The following is a 15,836-nucleotide window of genomic DNA, read 5'->3' on the forward strand; positions in this document are numbered from 1 at the left end:
ACATCAGGAAGGAGTTAGTTCACGTACTGAGAGACACATAACGGGATGCTGGGTACGGCGAGGCAGTTAGGTCTGCCTAAAGATGGGGAAGAACCCCACGGCCCACACTCGGGCTACGGATTTCTTAGGAAGTGGGTCTGTGGGGGACGATCGGGAAGTTAAAATTAACACCACACAATTCTGTTTGTGTCAAACCTATATCCGAGGGCGAGTCTCTCCCCTCTCTCTCTTCCTCCCTTCCTCCCACAGCTGCCCACGAAGCCACAAAAATAACCAGGCAAGAGGTGTGAAAATATGACCTGGAGCCAGGAACGTCCAGTGTCTCAAGTTCCAGCGCTGTGGCTTCCACCCTTCTTGGTGCCTTAGGAACACAGGCCCCATTTCTGGCGCCTGGGAGGGATGAGGAAGGAGGGGAGGAGGGTTAGGACGAGAAGAAGGTGGAGAAAGAGAAGGTGGAGGTGATTCTCAAAGAAAAGAGTTGCTGGATGAATTAATTATGCAAATTGAACAGTTGGTGGGGAGTATTATCTCGATTAAAACAGCAACTTTGTTTAATGAGAATTTAGCTACTGAAAGTAACAAACTCCCCACCAGCTAATTAAAAGAGCCACATTTGTTAGGAATGTCACCCATTTGCAGTGGGAAGAGCTGACATTTCAGGGTGAGAACAGGGACACTCCAGACGACAGTACCTACCTTTGTCTTCATGGTGGCAGGTGGGGGCAACCTTTCTGGTCTGAGGAGTGTCTAACCTGCATTCTCACACCTCCCTGTAAGCCAAACAGCCACAGAAAAGCTGCTTTTGCTACAGGGAGAGTTTGCTGTGGGAGATGGTTTTCCTTTCTTTGGTCCCAGTAAGAGGAGCCTGGTGGTCCTTAGGTAGGGAGGTCTGAAGACTGCGAGATTTAGGTTCCAGTCCCCCTGCAGAGGGACCAGTTTCCAGCAGTTTCAGCAGGAATTTAAAAGGTAACCGAAGAAAAGTGGGGGGCTTGAGAGAAAGGGACGGTGGGAAATAAATGACCAATGGCAAAAAGAAAATGCAAGTGACTTCATTTTCAGGTCTTTTAAAGATTCGGGCCAATCTGAACTCTGAGAAATCGGACACCGATCATTCCTCGGGAAGAGCCAGAGCAAGTCTCCGGGCGTCACAGTCAGACCCTGACTCAGTCTCCCCGGTGCCCAGTGACCCCAGTAGCCCTGGTCCCTTCGCCAGAGGCACGCTTAGGGTTTCGGGGTGGCCAGCACCCACAGGTTTTGGAGAAGCCTGACGTTTCTTGACTAATGAAGGAATACTGCCCAGAATCAAAGATATAAGTGCCACCTCCTCCCCAAATCCCCAACCTCACAAAAACATCTTATGCCCAGGTTCTGTCAAGTGCGGAGGGCACGACGCCCACACAGGCTCAGGCCCACGCTGCCACTCTCTGGCATCCCTCCCCCCTTTCTGCACTTGACCTCGGGTCTTCGGAAGTTTCGGAAGCACACACACTGCGGAGCACGAACTGCCCAATAGGGCTCATTCCTCACAAAAAGCAAAGCCAAACAACGTGACAGCAACAGCAGATGCCAGACGCGCGCGGCCAGACGCTGAGGAGCGCGGCCAGGAGGGGGCGAGGAAGGCCGTTTTGAAGTGCGGGCGCCGGGGTCGGGCCGCGGAAACCAGCGCAGGCGGGTCTCGGCAGGTGCGGGCTCGCCGTCCGGGGTCCGCCAGCCCCGGGAGGACGCGGCTGGGGCCCTGCTCCCGGCCTCGGGGACTCCCCTCGCAGTGGGAACGTGTCCAATCTCGTCCCGCCATCCTGATAAACGGTACCCCACCCTCTCCTGCCGGAGGAGGAGAGTCAGTGTCACTCGCGCGGTGAAGAAACCTGGGACCCAGCGTGGCTTCGAGGTCCCGAGCAATTGCTGCGCCTTCTCAGCAAAACCCAAACCCTGTTGATAAGTCTCTGGGAGCGCAGATGAGTGGGGCGGACAAACCGGCGCTGACCTTGGGGAGCCTCCAAACCTTGCGAAGCGCCCCTTTAAGCAGGTGCGTTGACCCTTTGGTTTCAGGTTGTATTAAAGCATTTTCAGGAAAGAGGAAATCCTCCGCCTTTAGAGTGGGAAGCGCTGAAGGTGCCGTCGGGGATGGCGCCGGTCGCTGTCTGCCACCAGGTGGCGCCAGAGGCACGTCGTCTTTGCTCACCCTTGGGACTCGGGGCTCTGCTGCCAGGAGTCTGAGCACCCCCGACCTGGCTCCCTTCTCAAAGCCCTGGACCTCGAATCCAGGCCCAGAGGAAAAATCTGCATGCACGCACTCTCTCCACCCTGTCCCCAGGAAATGTCAAGGTCTTTGAAGTGAGGCTGGTAGGTAAAAAACCAAGTGGAACAAAAAAATAAAGGTGGTTTTATGTTATTCGTCATGCGTTGGCAGGTTTTTATTCTCCCCTTTCTCGAGGAAAGGCATTAAACGTCCTTGAACGGAAATCTGAGAAGGAAACCATAAGGTACTTTAAACAAGAATAAAAGAAAGGCATTTGCTTAGGTATCTGGAAGTGGGGTGGTAAGGCAAGACAGAAACACACCACGGTGTGAATATAGCCAAGTATTTCATTTATTAACAAAATAAGTCTTACCAAGGGAGAGCTCTATTCATCCCAAATAGGCCCTGCAGCCCCCGCGATGCTGCAGAAGACGGGGAAGAAGAGGGTGTGGGAAGACCCAGGGCCTGAGTCGTCAATCCCAGTCAACGAGGGAACCCAAGAAGGCCCCAGCTTTGGGGAATCTGTTGGGTCTGGCCTGGAAAGGGGTGAAGAGGGCGGCTGTGCCGTGTCTCCCTTGCTGTCCAACCTTGCCCCAGCAGAGATAGAAGGTCCTACTGCCCACCGATACTGAGACTGCTCTGCTTCAGAGGCATCTAGCAAGGGTCACTGACACCCCCCCCCACCAACAGGAGAGGGACCACTACCCCAATAATGGAGAGAAAAACAATGACTATAAAAGCACTTTGCAAAATATAAAGAGCAAAGTTTCATGCCAGCAAGCCCTTAGGACTTTTAACTGGATAACATGAGCCCTACAGGCCCCCACCAGCGGGCAGGGTGACTACCGGGTGTTTGGGGCCAGATGAGTCTGGAAGTGGAAGGGTTCTCTCCTAGGCCACCAGGGCCCCTCTCTCAGTCTGTGTTCAGAGCAAACCAGGGGAGGAAGGCTCTAATTTGGGGGGCCAGGGCGAAGACCAGGGTCCGTAGAAGAGGGCTGCAGGGGAGAAGTCGGGGAGCAGAGTTCTAGGCCAACAGAGGCGAGACCTCCTGCCACGGGGGCCCCTCCGTGTACCCCCAAATGCACCACAAAAACATCTCTCTGTTCCTCGTACAAAGGTAAAAACAGAACCTCAAATGGGAGGAAATGAGGGCATGAAGGGGAAAGGGGAAAATGAAATGTCGTTTTAATGGTTAAGAAGCATGCAAGAAAACTCCCCAGAGAGGGGGAACAAAACAAAGAGAAGAACCCCAGAACCCCAACTCTCCCTGTTCCCCTAACCAAACCAATCCAAAAAAAAAAAAGGAAAATTAAAACTTATACCTAAGAAAAAGTTAAAGGAAGAGGGGCAGGGAACATGTAGTTGCTTGTGATTAATATTATTTGGGGGAACACAGACTTTTTGCATACCATCGACTCGTGTGGGCCATTAATGCACTTATATTCCCAGCTTGTAAGCTAACATTATCGTAAATAAATACACAGTCCAGTGGGGAGGTCTGGGCAGGGAGTCTGGCAGGAACAAGCGGTCGTGGAGGTTGCAGCGGCCAGGCCAGGAGGCTGGGGGAGGGGGCGCTGGGAGGGGGGCTGGAGGAGGAGCCGTAGTTACTGGTATCCAAGCGCGGAGGCTGAGGCTAGTCTCTGTCCGTACAGGGCATATGGCGAGTAGTAGGGTCCGGCTGTGGGCAGGGACGGCATGGCCAGGCCCCCAGCTGTGGATAAGTGGCTCTTGCCATAGGGGTGGTACCGGCTTAGCCCCAAAGTGTGTGGACTCCGCAATGACAGCGACCCGGGGCTGCCGGGGGCGGAGGGCGGGGGGAGGTGCAGATGGCAGGAGGCAGCCGCTGCAGCCGCTGCAGCGGCGCTGCCCAGGCCCGAGGCCCCGGGGTAGGTGGCCAGAAGTTTCTCTGCGCCCGGCAAGGCCGTGTGAGTCCGCAGGTGGCTGAGCAGCTCCTCTGAGGTGGCAAAGCGCTTGTCGCAGGGCCCACTGGCCGCTACCCAGTTGCAGCTGTGAGGCAGCGGTTCGTTCTGCAGCATGAAGCCGTAGGTGTACAGGGGATGGCCTGGGAGCGCGGCCTGGGCGGCGCTGGAGGAGAGTGCGGCGGGCTGCAGCGGGTGCCCGGGGTACACCAGTGGGTAGCCCCCGGCCTTCAGGCTGGGCCCGGCTGGGTCGTGCGCGCTGCAAGTGGAGCAGCTGGAGCCTCCAAGGTGCGAGGCGCTGTGGTAACCTCCCAGGCAGTAGGGGTCGCGGCATAATCCCTGCAGGAAGGAGGGCGGGGAGGCGCCGGTGAGTGGGCTGGAGCTGGGGGGCTTGCCAGGTGGCAGGCCCAGGCCCCCCGACAGCTGGCCTCCCACGAGGCCAGACTTGCTAGGATCCAGGCCAGGCACGAACTGAGAGGGGTAGCCGGCGTAGGCGCCCACGATGGAGCCGTGGTAGCCGATGCTGGAGGGCGGCAGTGGGAAAACCGAGTGGCCCGGTTTGTAGGGTGACACCGGCGCCACGTGGCCAGCTCCCACCAGCGCCGAGGGCGGCTCCGACTTGCGCCCAGAGGCCCCGACCTCCGCACCGCCGCCGTGCGTGCCAGGTTCCCCGCTGCTGCCGCGGCTCACGGCTACAGCCTCCGGGCTGGGCTTGGGCTCCTGGTCTTTCCTGTCCAGCTCCCCGCCGCCACCCCCACCGCCGCCGTTCTTGCAGTCGGAGTGGTGCGGGGAGCCGCCTCGAGAACCGCCGGGTGAGGACGAAGACGACGACGTGGAGACTGGCGCTCCATGCGGGGGAAAGGGCGTGCAGGCGGCGCTGGGGACCCTGAAGCCTGCCTTGTCTCCCGGGGACAAGGAGGATGAGGAAGAGGTGGAGGACACAGAGGATGAGCCGCTGTCTTTACGGGAGTCGCCGCCGGAGCCCTTGGAGTAGGGCTTGAAGCTGGACTTGTCCTCGACCGGGGAGTCGCCCAGCTGCTTGAGCGCCGCAGACGCGGAGGCGGCGCCGGAGGCGGAGCGGCCAGGGTCCTTCTCTGCCCCTAACCCATTGGCAGCCGCCGCCACGGAGTTGAGTTTCGACGAGGGCGGCGGGTCCGGCTTGCCGATTTGCGAGCAGGTCTGGGCCAGCAGCGCCAATGGACTCTTCTTGGCGTCCAGCTGTGGGAGACAGCGGCAAGGGGACAGGGAGTGAGACTACAAGACCCCGCGGAGCAAACCGGGGTCCTTGGGGAGCTGGGTGGGCGCGGAGAGCACCGGTGGCGGCGGCCGCCCAACGGAAGGCCCCGGGGAGAGGTTTGAGAGCGCGCGCCCGGTGGGCGGCGCAGCTGGGCAGCACCGCGCTCGCACGGCCCAGCAGGGGGATCCCCGGCTGCACCGCGTCCCCGAGTGCGCCACAGGCCCTGGGGAGTGGGGCGGTGGAAGCAGCCCACCAAAGGCCACAGCGGGAGACGGTGGCTTCTCTGGAGTCGGGGCTGCGACTAGCCCCCTTCCTTCTAATCTCCCCCTCCTCTAAGCCCAAGGAAAAACTTATTCCTTCAGTTTGGGGAACTTCGCTTGGGACGGGTTTCCGGCGGTGGCGCCCGGGTAGAAGCGGGGAGAAGCGCGTCCTAGAGCTTGGGTTGCCGCCTGCGCTCTTAGTGGCCCCTCCCTCCCCGGAGGGCACCCAGGCAAGTGGGAGGAAGAAAGACCTGGGACCGGGAGTGTCCGGGCGTCGTGCGCTCTAACAGGATGGGGCAGAGGCGGAGTGGGACGGGGGCGATCCGTGATTCAAAGAAAACGAACCAAGGTTGGGGGGAGGGGAGACTCAGGGGAGATCGTCTCTGGCCTAGAAATTGGGTGCCGAGGAAAAGTAAAGGACCCAGCGGAGACTCCAACAGTAAACCCGATCCAATCCAAGACAGAGCACGTAGATCCGAAGGGCGATCGTGGAAGGGGAACCTTCCCTGGAGAAACCAGGGTAGAACCGAGTGCGCTATGATTCCCCAGTTGCCGGTCCCTCCTCAACCCGGTCCGCCAGTGTGGCCGGACCTGAGCGTCGCGCCGAGCCCCGGGGTGCAGGGAGTAGGGCCGTGGGCCCGGCAGCGGTGGGCGGAATGGGAACGACGCTGGGCGACAGAGACCAAGATACTGACCTCAATGGGACTGACGGGAGTGGAAGACAGCGGCTGCAGGTACTCCGGGTGCAGGAGGTGGCCGGTGTGAGCGCTCAGCATCTTCAGGACCCTGATAGGGAGCCGGTTCGCCTGGCGCTGGGGGTCCGCTGGTGGCAGGAGGGACACCACTACCGGCCCCACCGGCCTCTTCCCGCCGCCGCCGCTACCGCTGCCGCTGCTTTCGGGTGTCCTTGGGTTAGATCCAGCGGGCGAATCGCTCATTTGGAGGGGGCAGCGCCACTGGGGGGGGCGGGGAGGGAGGGGCAGCACCAGGGAGGCGAGCTCCCGGGGCGGGTGGGCGCGCTCCGCAGCGTGGAGCGCGGTGCAGCGGTCGCCGCGCCTCCGCCCCTCCTCCACCGACGCCGCCGCCGCCGCCGCCACCACCAGCCGGGGACAGCAACACAAAAACCTTCGCCTTCCGCGAGCCGCACGTCAAATAGCCGCGATCGGCAGCCACACTTCAAAGGGATCGCCGCACCCGCCCAATCGCAGCTCTCGCCCGGACCCCGGGGCGGGGAGAGCGGGGGCGGAGGCGGAGGCCAGCTCCGCCGGTGGGAGGGGAGAGCCTTAAAGGGGCCTCGCTCGCGCGCGGCCGCCGCCTCGGCCTTTACCACCCTCTGCACTTTTCCCCACCCCCCAACCGCGCCGCCTTTGCCTAGGGGGTCCCACACCAGGACCTTGGGCCCTGCGCCCTAACCTCCGCTGGCTTTCCTGTCTCTCCTCTTTTCCTTAACACCGCCGGCGCGGAGATGCTGGCGGGGGCAGTCCAGAGCCGGTGGAGCGCGTCCGGGTGTGGGGTCGGAGCGCACGGAGCTGGCTTCGGCACAGCCGAGTCTCAGCCTCTCCCGCAGGCCGCCGGGGGGCGGGCCGCGCACTCAGAGCCCCAGCCCTGCTTCGGCCCTGTTTGGGCTCTGCCTGGGCTCAGATCCGGTCCAGTTCTCTTCCCCGAATTAGCTTCTCTCGGGTGGACCCATTTGGAAGCATCCGAGGCTCGGAGGCATCGTTGGTTCTCGGGACGCGGCGTCAGCTGCTCCAGCAACTTTGAGCCCATCCTGTGCGAAGCCTGCAACTTTGAGGACTCCCTTCCTGGGGAAATGGCTCAGATGAAGCGTGTACCGTGGGCTTTGCGCGGTGTCCGCGCGCTGATTTATAGGTTCGGTGTTTGCGTGTTTTAGGTTTCTTATCCTGCCCTGTTTAGAGGCTTAAAATTCCCTCACTGCACCACCCCTAGCTGCTATTTTGGGAGGATCAGCGACCACTGGAGAGGCCAGCGTCCCAGAGGAGCTGGGGATCTCTAAAATGCTGCAGGTCGATGCGAACTCTAGATAGGACCCTCCCTCCATCCTTCTCGTCTCACGGGGAAAAACGCAGTATCTTTTTCCAGGAAAAGTTAGGAATAAAAACTTTATTAAAAATAATAATGCACGCTTCTACTCTCTCCCCTTCCCCTAGTCTTTCGGGTAGAGTATGCATTGCCAGCTTCGCACTTGGCAAAGATTTTACATAGTCATAGTTCTGACACTAAAGTTCCCGTCTGCGGATTATCAGAAGGTGAAGCTGATCCTTTGTGCGCCGGCCTCTGGGGAGGCCGCTTCTCCGTGCTCTCCGCGGCCAGGGGAGGCGCGCTGGTGTCACTGTCTCACTCCGAGTACCGCTTCCCAGCTCCAATCCATCACGCTGATTGTCGGGCCCGTCACTTGGGGCACATTGCTCCAGGAGTACCTGTCCCTGACTCTGCAGCCTTGATCTGCATCTTGAGACAGCATGAGAACCCAAGATAGGTGATTTCAAAAACAGGGTTCTTCAAAGAGAAAGACAGAACTATCACAGAAATAACAAATAGCAATCCCGAAGCTTTATCATGCGCAGTGAAGAAGGCAGCCCATCACCATTTCCAGGCCATTTCAATCAAACCCTCAGTCAAACGTACTCCTGGATCTGTGCTGTGTTTTGGGCGGTGTGTCTAGGCCTCGCAGAAATTCCACTGATTTCCCCTGTCCCAGTTTAACCCTGGTCAAACCAGGGTAGAAGGAACTGCAAGGGTGCTCCCACTGAGAGATGTCTTCCATATTGGAGCAAAAGGGGTACCAGAAGGGGGCGGCGAGCCCATGGACTGTAATGTGGTGGCCTCTTCTCACACCAGCCTCTGACATTGCTGCCGGTGCCAACACTATGTCTGAAGGTTCTCTGCAGGGCTGCTTCAACCCTCAGGGCCACTTGGTCTTTAGGAGGCTGCTATGCAGAACAAGAACAGCAGAAAGCCTTACAGAATGGAAGAGGGTAGGCACCTTGGAGGAGGATGAGCTGGGAAGAGGGGAGACCTAGGAGGCAGCAAAAGATGAAAGGCTCCTTCTGGATTGTTGTAACCACCCAGCTGTGAGAGACAGCCAAGAAATCCTTCTAGGGCCCAAGCAGATGTGTGTTAGGAATGATTAATGGGGAGTCAGTTGGGAGCAAAGGGGAGTGGAGAGAAAGAAAAGGGGTTTAGGAATTCGGAAGGAAAAGAGAGGGGGCAGCAGAAAGGCCAGAGGGACAGAGGAGAAGAATGGAGGAGGATAAAACATTTATTCTCTGTCTGGGGAGGAAAAGAGAAGAAAAAGGCAGTGAGTGAAGGAAAGGAAGGGAAGAAGGAAATGAGAACAGGATGGCCAGACTTGGGTGGAGGGTGAGGAGTCTGCATAGTTGATAATATATCTCACTTAAAAAGGAGCCGCACTCCCTTACCCCACAGCAGAATCCACTGATGGGAACAGCGGGTGCCAGACAGAGTTGAGGTAGAGACCGGGCCTGTCTTTGTCCCCCTTCCTGGGAAGTGCTAGCAAGGGGGTGGGGTACACCCTGCCTTTTGGGTGCTGGTGAAGGCATCAGTGCTCCTTTGGCTGAATATGCCCACTCGCCTTTGGAGAGAACTATACCTTATGGTATGGTTTTGAGAACCATGTCTTTGGACAACCGTATTAAGATAGACCAGAGGCCACATTAAACCACTACAAGACAATTATTACAATAGTATTTGACACTGACTGAGCTGAAATGCTAACATACACAGAGCCCTAAATGGGGTCCTTGGGGCCTAATGCAAAAGCCATTTCCAGAGAAATGGCTTGTCACCTGGGAGAGAATACGACTCAGGATTCCATTGGGTCAAGTTTATTGAGGGCCACTTGAGGGCAGAGAATTGTGCCAGGGTTGTGGTTGAAAAGTCCATGCAAGACGATGTTGTTCAGGGACAGGGCATTTGGCACGTGTTCTCCACTGCAGAAAAGTGCCAGGCGTGTGGTTAAGGGGCCTCCCTCTCCCCAGCCCTGTCTTACTTTGCCCTGTGCATGAGCAGCACCATGGAACTGGGGTAGGAGTGAGGGTGGCTGGAGAATGCCCCAAATCTGTGGTGGCGAAGAACAGCAATTCTGTGTGCCACGCACTGGATCAGCCTCAGGTGCCATTGTTCTCATTCCTGTTAACAGCTGGAGAAAGCCAGGCGAGGAGAGGTTGGTCCCTTACCCAAAGTGGCATGTCCAGGCAGTGGCAGAGTGGGCGCTTGGGGTCAGGTCTCCTGGAGCCAGGCCTTTGAATCACACTGCTGTGCTGGTCCTGGACAAGTTCGCCTCCCTCAGCTTTGCTTTCCTCATGTGTAAAAATGGAAGAGTGGCCACCTCAGGGTGGGAGCCCCCAAGCAGACAATGTATGCCACACGTTTAGTGCTTGGCACCAAGAAAGTCTCAGGTAATCGAAGGCTGTGACAGACTCCTGCATCTGCAGGGCAATTGCTCCAGAGAACAGTCACTGCAGCAACTGGGTCCCCAGGGTCTCAGCACTGGTAACCAACCAGAAGACAGGCCACCGGAATGAGAGTTTCCTTCCCCTAGTCTCCAGTCAGAGTGTATTTTAAAAAAATGCCCCCAGAAGCCATTAAGAACATCCTTTAGGAAATTCTGAATATTTATAGATTTTTTCCACTCCTTCAATTTACATAACGTTCACCACCCAGGCGAAAACGCCCGCGTCAGGTTGAGAGAGAGGCGGTAGGTGTGTTGTGTGCGGCTGATGTGGAGTGTTGTATCCAGCAGCCAGGCAGCACCGCCTGAGCGATGGCCTCTGTCTGCATAACACTCACGCCCTAATGGCAACAACATGAAATAATATCTCACTGGGTAACTATTTACTTTTTTTTTTTTTTTACAAGCTGTAAGGACTCTGAAAAGTCGGCCTCATAGAGAACTTGGTTTTCCTCCCTGGCATTTAATATCTTTCAGCGGCTGGCAATCACAGCCTTGGCCCATAGCCCCGAGGTAGCGCACTGCGCTCGGGCACGGAGAGGCGCTGCCTCCACAGGCTTCATCTCCAGGCTTCAGCCGCAGCAGGGCAGGCGAGGACCAGACGGGCAAGAGAACAGTGGGGTGAAAGCAGGAACCGCTTTCCTTGCACGGAGCGCACTCCAGTAGCTCCCTCTTCCGTTCTTACAGCTCTTATGTTCGATCACTACACTTACTGCGTGGCACCTGCCATTGTTTGTTACTTGTCCATTCCCGCACTGGGCGGTGAGTGCTTCTGCACGGTCCTCATTCTCCGTGTTCTTACGCCTACTTGGGTGGGTGGCTAGCATCCTCACGACAGCCACCGTGGAAAGCCAAGCACCATTGCCAGCACTTGGCTCACGTGATCTCCTTTCATCCTTTCGGAAGCCCTGTGAGGGAGGCCCTGCCATGACCCCCATTTCACAGAGGTGGACTTGGAGGCACAGAGAGGTGACGTAGCTTTCCCCAAGTCCCAGCTGGTAAGGGGCGGGGCTAGGGTGTGAACCCAGGCAGTTGAATACCATACATGGCCAGCGAATGTGGGTGAATGAATGAGAATTTCACATACAAAGGGCTGGTTATTTATGTCTCAGGTCACCATATTCCCCAGGATTCAAGGAAGACTGTGCAGTTTTCACAATGTGAACTGTATAAGCATGGGGTATCTTTCCCCAAATAGCTGTTTGTGTTCGTCTCGTCATAACAATTGTCTGAGTTATTTCGGGCAGGTGCTTTTATCCCCTATGACAGATGAAGCCCCGGGCTCTGGGAGCTCACGGGGAAGTTTAAAGTCACGCAGTGAACTCCGCTCAGGCAGAGGGCCCTGAAAAGACCCCCCTGACTCCCTCTCTGGGTCCCTGGGTCTCCTATCACCAGCCATTGCCTGTGGATGGTGAGGTAACACCTTTTGATAAAAGAGAAGGAATTAACTACTCTTCCTCCCTCTAGAATTTCCTTTGGAGAATTCTAGTGGTGGGAAGGAATGGAGGAAAGGAAATGTAGACCGAAGCTTATCTTCAAGCCCCGGTGTTTGATCCGAGTCCTTGAGTAGGGTGCTTTGAAGAAGTGATTTCATTTATCTCCTATCAGCCCCCAGGAGATAGGCAGGGCTGCCAGGGTGAGGGGGGTCGGAGTAGGTGTGCTTTTGAAGTTCTCCAGCCTTCATCTGCCCGCCCCACCCCCCTCCCCATACATCAGCCTTAGCCCTGGGCATTCACCCTTGACTACTTTGTTCCTTTGGGCTTTCACGTTTCTTAGAGATTCCTCTTTTAAGTTGCAAATACTGCTGGAAGGAATCATACTTTAGCAACGAGCCAACATCTCAGTTGTGATTAGCAGACAATGGGCTCCACCCAGGGGGATAATGTCATTTATTGAGGTGCTTGCTTCCTAGCACCTCAGGTGCAAGGACTCATTGACTTCTCACAAGCAGACCAGTGAGGTGGGCACTATAATCAGGCCTGTTTTATAGGTGAGGCACGGGGGCCCAGAGAGGCTATGTAACTTGTCCAAATCACACAGCTAGAAAGTGGCAGAACTAACAGTTCCTGGGACACTCCTCTGTGTGCGGGACTGAGGGAGAGAGCAGCAGAAGAGTCGGAAAACCAGTGACTTGAGTGGCTTTCCATGAGGCTGCTCCTCACAATCACGATTTTCCTTTCATCTCGAGGAATGAGAATAAGGTAGAGAGGAAACTGAGGCAGAGAAGGAAGCAAGGGGACCATTTATTCAATGAATTGAACCGGGTTGAATTTGTTCATTCGGTGACTGTTTATTGACCATTTGGATGGTGTAGGCCGTAGGGGACCCCCAGGTAGGTAAGGACCTGAGCAAGCCAGCAGTCCAGGCCTCCCACCTCTCAGGTATGCACATTCCTAGGTCCTGAAAGACAGGGAGGGCTCGAACTTTCGGTGTCTTCGTGCTTCTTTGGCAGATATAAAAAAAAAGCCAGGAGGCCCTAAATTAAATCCTGCACAACATCCTGTAGTTTAATTACACACTGTTCTTAGATCCATTTACTTCAAGTTAATTTCTGATTCTGTTACGTCTACCAAGCACCTTCTGGGTGTCAGAATGAACCATCTAGGTGTGTTGATGCCCCTTCTCTTATTAGGTACAAGGGGGATCTTGGCGGAGAGTGAAAGGGCCCTGGAAGGGAAGCAAAAACCAAGTTGATCCAAACATCCCACCCCTCCATGTGCTAAGCTTCCACCAACTGGAACCACCCGGTACCCCGGGCCCAACAGATCTTAGGGGGCATCTTGGACTGTGAGTACCTCACTGTACAGGGCTCGTATCACACCTGATTCTGACCCTTCTGTGGCCCTCAGCCATGGTGGCGATGATATTTCTACAATCCCTTCTTCTGGTGGCTAAACCTCTACACTGGCTCACCATGTCCCCTTGCAGGCAGGGCTTCCGACTAGCTGAAATGCACAGCTCCAGACTTATTTTGACAAACGCCATGAGAGAAGAGGGAGAGCTTCTTCATCATCACGGCTGTACTGGATCAAACCGAATTCCAAGACGCCCGGACAGCCTCAAGCAGAGGGTGTTCTGGTGGCCCTTGGCCAGGCCCTCAGAGCTGGCCCCAACTGACCCCGCTGTCCAGAGTAGAGATGCAGCATGGTCCATTCACGCTGCAGAGCTACGTGATAAGCTCCTTTTACAAATGACTTATTCTTTTATTTTATTGAAAAATGCATTAATTTATTATGAACTGCATTCCAGTGGTGCCAAATGCTGAAGCTATCGGAATGTACAGTGAAAAAACCTCCCTCTAGCCATCAGGTATTACTAGTATGGGTCAGCATGTTAGTGCATTAATACTACGAGTTTACTGTCCATCCATCCAGAAGCATTTGGTATATACATATATATATATATTTTTTTTTCTTTCCCGTCTTACACATAAATGACAACACACTGCACAAACTCTTCCACATTTGTTTTTTAAAAAATTTGCTATATTTTGGAGATGGCACCCCAGACTTTTGTGTTTTATTTATTTACTTCAGTTCTGTGGCATTGTTACTCGGATGGGCCTGGTTCATTTTGACTAGTCCCCTCCTGGTAGATATTTGGATGGTTTCTAATCTTTTGCTCCTGCAGTGAATAACCCTACATGTGTATGTTTGTGTATGTATATATGTGTGTGTGTATGTGTATAATATACATATCATTCTCCATGTGTACTAAGAGAACTATAGGATGAATTCTTAGGAGAAAAACTGCTGGGTCGAAAGCTATAAGAAAGTTGCTAGGATAGCTGGGGACCCAGGCGTCTTCTGGGCATGTCATCTGGGGGACTTTGAAGGCTTATTGGGAAGGGAGGTCCCAGTCCATGTTTGGGTTTAAGAAAACGTGCATGCTTCTCACCCTCTCCTCCCTGCCTCTTTCTCCCTCATTTAATAGGAGAAGAAGGAGGAGAGGAATATTCAAGTCTGGCCTAAGAGAACCCAAGATACAAGGTAGAGCAACTCAGGTTTCCAGCTGTGAGTGCACAAAACAGAGTTTATTCTTCTATTGTTATTTATTAATGATTGTATTGTTTTCCATACGAACAACTGTAAACCTACTTTTGCCTCACCCTATATTGACAAATACCTGTCTTCATATAGCCAAGTTTCCAATGAATGAATCCTAATAAGGATTCTGGATTATCTAGACCATTTTTGGTGATGGCCATGAAAGGGCCACGTCTCTCATTAAGGACAATATCAGGGGAAGTTCCTCCCCAGGTCTAACCATGAGTTTCCAGGATGAGGCCTGTGAAACCTTGGAAGACTTGAAATCATTAAATCAGTATTATTGTTAGCAGTACAATGCTCACAAGGCAGGCAAATGGTCTTCATTTTGCTCGTATGATAATTTTTGCATCGAAACTACCTGCAAAATTCAGAGATACAAAAGGACGTGTGTATGTGAGATGCTTAGGGTTTTCTGCTTTGTCAACCATTCGCTGAGGAAAAAAGGCAGTGGCCTGTTCCCCCCTCCTGCCCCCAGGTATTCCTGTACCTGAGCCTCTTGGAGCCCAGCTTTCATCTCCTCACGTTCAGTGCTGGGCCTGGGGCTCCTGGGGCCACCGAGTCCAAGCTCACTGGTTGTTAGTGACCTTGACCCTGTGACACTAGGAGGAACCATCCAGACTGGACAGAGCGTTGAAGGGCTTGTGGAATCAGCCTAAATTTACGTCCCCGTGTATCGGAAATGAAATTCTAAGGCCTTGAAGAACTTTCCTCAGGAAATCTGAGGCACCCTTTGCCATGACTCCCCATGGTAAGTTGGACACAACCCCTTTCTGTCAAGCTCTCTTTGTTTTTATTCCCAATTTCCTTACATAAATTGATAAACAAATGGTGAAAAAGAAAACCCCAAATAACCCAAACCAGAAAAGCTACAGTAGTTAAAAACGCTAAGTAGACCGTGCCTTCCTCTTCCGTTTTTTCCTGTTCTACTTTAGGCCTGAAGGGGCTCTCACAGGTCCCTGTCTCTCTCTCAGTGGGTGAATTTTTCACCACTGCAATCGAAATGCATGATGACAATCTAATTTATGACAGGAGACATGTTTTAAAACAGTTGTTTTAAAACAACTGACAGAGCCGCAAGATGGGAAACGACAAGAAAGTGCGATTTCTGGCGGCGGGAAGGGGGATAAGATGCTGGCACAGGAGGCGGGTGTTTTCCTGATTGAAGATGGAATTCATCCTTGAGTCTTGGAGCAACCAGAGGAGCGCTCCAGGGGGAAAGCCGGGGTAGGGTCTGGGCAGTCGGCCCTCGCAGAGCTTCTGTTGGGCTCTCGGGAGACACAGCGCCCTGTGAATGTGCAGAGAAAGGCATTTCCTGGGGCCAGGGGGACGGTGAACTCCTCTCCAACCCCGTTTTCCTGTGTGATGTCTCCAGTCGGCTCAGGATGGTGGATGGCGAGAGGACAGCGGGGGGCCGAGGCACAGACTGAGGTCCCTGAGGGTTTAGGGAAGCGCCGTCCCGTGTTCTCTCCTGGGTTTCAGGAGACACCTGTCCTCCTACGGCCAACAACGGGACACTGTTATCTTCTCTTTGTAGCTGTTCCTCCTTACAAATCTGGAGGGAAAATTACTCTGACCCTTCAGGAGAGGAGACACAGGGAGCGGAAGTCAAGAACAAAGAAGGGGAAGTAGAGAAGAGGAAG

General features: G+C 54.7%; 1 protein-coding gene across 1 annotated transcript; it reads right to left on the reverse strand.

Moving 5' to 3' along the window:
• Positions 1-2,566: 2,566 nt before the first annotated feature.
• ZNF703 (zinc finger protein 703) lies at positions 2,567-6,853 on the reverse strand. Its single transcript, XM_037166949.2, has 2 exons — positions 6,351-6,853; positions 2,567-5,376 (listed from the first exon to the last, which is right to left on the reverse strand). The coding sequence occupies exons 1-2, from the start codon at positions 6,591-6,593 to the stop codon at positions 3,844-3,846; spliced, it is 1,776 nt and encodes a 591-aa protein (XP_037022844.1). The 5' UTR covers positions 6,594-6,853; the 3' UTR covers positions 2,567-3,843.
• Between the last annotated feature and the right edge of the window lie 8,983 nt (positions 6,854-15,836).

This window comes from Artibeus jamaicensis, unplaced genomic scaffold (genome assembly GCF_021234435.1).
Source record: "Artibeus jamaicensis isolate MK-2021 breed Jamaican fruit bat unplaced genomic scaffold, CSHL_Jam_final scaffold_833, whole genome shotgun sequence".
Lineage (NCBI taxonomy): Eukaryota > Metazoa > Chordata > Mammalia > Chiroptera > Phyllostomidae > Artibeus > Artibeus jamaicensis.

Coding starts and splice junctions, on each gene's coding strand:
- ZNF703 (XM_037166949.2), bottom strand. CDS start 6,593: ATGAGCGATTCGCCCGCTGGATCTAACCCAAGGACACCCGAAAGCAGC. Junction 5,377..6,350: donor CTCCCGTCAGTCCCATTGAG/GTCAGTATCTTG, acceptor TGTCTCCCACAG/CTGGACGCCAAGAAGAGTCC.